General features: G+C 40.5%; 1 gene segment (V, D, J or C); it reads right to left on the bottom strand.

Annotated features, from left to right (window-relative positions):
- Nucleotides 1–831: 831 nt before the first annotated feature.
- Nucleotides 832–2454, bottom strand: LOC136179827 (Ig kappa-b4 chain C region-like). The segment is given in 3 exon segments: nucleotides 832–1320; nucleotides 2283–2358; nucleotides 2437–2454. Coding segments are annotated over 3 exon segments (417 nt in total).
- Between the last annotated feature and the right edge of the window lie 1517 nt (nucleotides 2455–3971).

Below are 3971 nucleotides of genomic sequence, written 5' to 3'. Positions count from 1 at the left end.
GATTGTGCCATACTGGGGTGTATCTACATGGTGCTAGTGATGACTTGGTGATATTATGGGTTTTCCACCAGGCTGCCAGAGGTGAGGAGATGGTGATGGTTTTGTGGTAGTCCTGTTCCTTAATTGATTGTGGTAGGAAGGAAAAGCCCCTTTTTAAAACAACGATTAACTTCAATTCATTTGTAGTTTGACTTTTATCCCCCAGTTACGGCTGCAACCTTCCTGGTGTTACAGTCTGAGTGAGTGTCACGCCAGCTGCACACAAGTTGATGATTTTTCAGTGAAATTCATTGTCCTGGTCTTGTCTCCTTCTTGTCCTGGTCTTGTCTCCTTCTTGTCCTGGTCTTGTCTCCTTCTTGTCCTGGTCTTGTCTCCTTCTTGTCCTGGTCTTGTCTCCTTCTTGTCCTGCCTTGGTCTTGATCTTATCTTGGTCTCTGAGCACTCTGGTCTCGGCTAGTCATGCTGGCTATCATGGGTTTTGTTCATTATTACCGACTATTGTAGAGAGAATAAAGCACAAAACAAGTTTACTGTCATTTGGGAATTTATATAAATATTTATATAAATGATGAAAAATGATATCGTTTGAAGTTCTGTGATCACTGATGACGCTCATCAAACATATTGAGGAGCTCAGTCCAAGTTTAAAAACAGTGTTTATGTCTCATCATGATGTGTTTTTACTCGTCCTTTGTAAAGTTATCATGGAGAAACTACATTTCTTAATGTAGTCACTGGCTCCATTATGATGAAGTATCTTAAGACAGTTTGTGATAAAAGAAAAGAAAAGTTGTTTTAACAACTTTGAAAAAAAGACAAAAAGACAAAAAGTGTATTTCTCATTGATTTAATGAACAGATTATCAGGAAACAATACACACACATATGAAGCAACAAGCTAATATTTATTCTTTAGAAACATGAAATAAAGAGAGAGAGAAAGGTGCACAGTGAGAGCAGTATCACAGTAAAACCAGCAGCAGAGTCCCAGTGAGTCATTACTGGGAACACTGGTCTCTACTCAGACTCTCTGAGACTGGAGCCTGGGCGCCCTGGGTGGCCTCACAGGTCACAGAGCCCACCTTCCTCCACTGGTCTGCAGAGAGCCTCAGGGTGCTGCTCCAGCTGTAGAGAGCGTCCTTCTCCAGCACCGCAGGGCTCCTGCTCTCCTCCCAGCTGCTGCTGCTGCTGCCGTCCACCTTCCAGGCCAGACTCCAGCCTGAGGGGAAGCCCTTGTTGGCCAGGCACATGAGCGTGGCCTTCCCCTGCTCCAGCTCCTCATTGGAGGGGGGCAGCACCGTCAGGGTGGGACGCACATCACCTATAGGAGACACCAATCAGATTAGAGGACAGGGAGCACACAGCTGTCAATCAAACACCACACCCTATAGGACACCTTTAATGTCTGAGAGTTGATTTTCCTTTTTTAGGAGTTTCTGTCAGATGTTTCTTTCTGCTCCACCGGTCACTCACTCACACATTGTTTCACTTCCCTTTAAGAAGCCTCTCATGCACATCAGCACACAGAGAGAGAATCACACAGAATGACCTGAAATATATTTAAACTACATCTGAATCCAATTTAAAACATTACAAACATTCCCCATCAAAATAATCCAAAAACTTTGCAACACATTATTAAAACAGTTTGTAGGTAAAACAAACTAAAACAGAATCAACTGAACACAATCAAATGTTCTTCAAATGAATTCTAATCAGAAAAATAAGGTATCAGAAAAATACCTTAAAGAGTTGTCAGAAAATGAATCTGAGGAAAACATTTAAAACACCTCTCTTTGTTAAATATCAACTTGTTTATGTTTCAGTGTGACAGAAATCAAACTGTCCTGAGTGAACCATCACGGTAAAGCAGGACCGATAAAAACATGATAAGAGTTCATTAGAGTTAGAGTTTAACGATGATAAATAAACAGAGAGACAGCTGCTGAACACAAACACATGAAGATATATATTAGACATACATATAAATAATATCTGAATCAATTCATTCATTTAGATGTTTTCCTCTCTTTTCTTTTGATAAACATAAACCACTAGACAATTTAAAATCCTGGTCATCAACATTTTCAGTAAAAAAGCTGATTTGATGATTTTCATTCAGTTGTTTCAGTCATTAAGGCGTCCATATCGATTGTTAGAAAAACCTTGTGAATAGAACATTATTTAGCAGCTGTCTTTGAGGTTGTCAAAGTGTGATTTATGTGGATCAAATATAAAAATCTGTATTTTAACATTAGGTTTAATATTCATACAGAAACTTACTTCCAACATCCAGTCTGGTTCCTCCACCAAAAGTCCACCACAGTGGTACAAAGTCATTGAGCGGCCGTACAAAAACCTCTCACTGTAGAGACACACGGCTCTCTGACTTTAACACACTAAACTCAAACTACCACAACTCCACATGTCACCTTACCATGAGAGTGAAAATCATCTATTTCCCAACAAATAAAAACTCTGGCTTCAAACATTTTACCTTCATTTAAATTCAGTCTGTGTTTCTGTTTTAAACTGAAATCCTTTAAAGTCAAATGTTGTCTTTATTCTATCTAAAACAAACGATTTAAAAGTTAAAGGTCAGTATTTTCTTTTCCTCCAGGCTTGAATATGAAGACAAAAGACACCAGAATAACTTACTGATTGAATGAAAAGCTGAATATGTGACTTACTTCCAATATCCAGTCTGGTTCCTCCACCGAACGTGAGCCACAGTGATACAAACTGATGGAGTCGTTGTACAAAAACCTCTCGCTGTAGAGACACACGGCTCTCTGACTCTGACACAAACACAGACACCTCAATGAGTCTCTGCCTGCAAGACCTCTGAGACCAAATGAAAACAGAATCTAAAAAGATTATAACAGATTAAAGAATGTCTTTCTTTGAGATATTTAAATCTTTGAATTATTTTTAAATCATTTTCTCAAGAATATTATTAATTACAACTCCTGATTTATATCAGGATAAATGTTTCTAGAAGCATGAACATGAAATCATATTAAAGTTGTTTTGAAAGTTTTCTAATGAATTGTATAATTAATTGATTGATTGATAAACAGAGTAATGAGAGTGATCCCTGTTGGAGTCAGTCAGAACATTTCCATAGAGAGCCACTTTGCATCAGCAGCACCATGCTCCAGTGCTCTGGGAGACTTTATAGTCCTGACAGTTGAACACTGGATGACTGACAGCTGTCCTTCATCACAACAGAAATCCTCGTCCTCATCATCAAAAACATGACTTTGATGTGCGTCCTCATCTGGACTCTCCTCCTCTGCTGCTGCTTCACAGGTAAAGTCCAGAGAATCAAACTCCTCTCCTCTATGAACATCCGTCCCTCTGAAATGAAGCCCACTAAACCCTGATGCTGCTTTCTGTTTTTGTCTCTGTATCCTCAGAGTCCAGAGGACAGGTCACAGTGACTCAGCCTGCAGCAGTGAGCTCTGCTCTGGGAGCCTCCGTCTCCATCTCATGTAGGACCAGTCAGGATGTTTATTATGGCAGCTCATACCACTTCTTAGCCTGGTACCAACAGAAAGATGGAGGAACTCCTAAACTCCTCATTTACTATGCTAGCACTCGAGTATCAGGGATTCCAGATCGTTTTTCAGGCAGTGGATCAAACTCTGCCTTCACTCTGACCATCAGTGGAGTCCAGACTGAAGATGCAGCAGTTTACTACTGTCAGAGTTTTCACTATATCAGCAGTCAGTGGGTGTTCACACAGTGAAAAAGCGTCGTACAAAAACCTCCCTCAGTCAGACTGAACAGAAACTGAACTGACTGCTGCAGCTGGAAGTTTCTGCAGAGACTGACACACTTCACTGAGGACACACACACACACACACACACACACACACACACACACACACACACACTTCACTGAGGACACACACACACACACACACACACACACACACACACACACACACACACACACACACACACACA

Source organism: Labrus bergylta, chromosome 8, assembly GCF_963930695.1.
Source record: "Labrus bergylta chromosome 8, fLabBer1.1, whole genome shotgun sequence".
NCBI lineage: Eukaryota > Metazoa > Chordata > Actinopteri > Labriformes > Labridae > Labrus > Labrus bergylta.
This window is presented reverse-complemented; position numbering and strand designations above follow the sequence as displayed.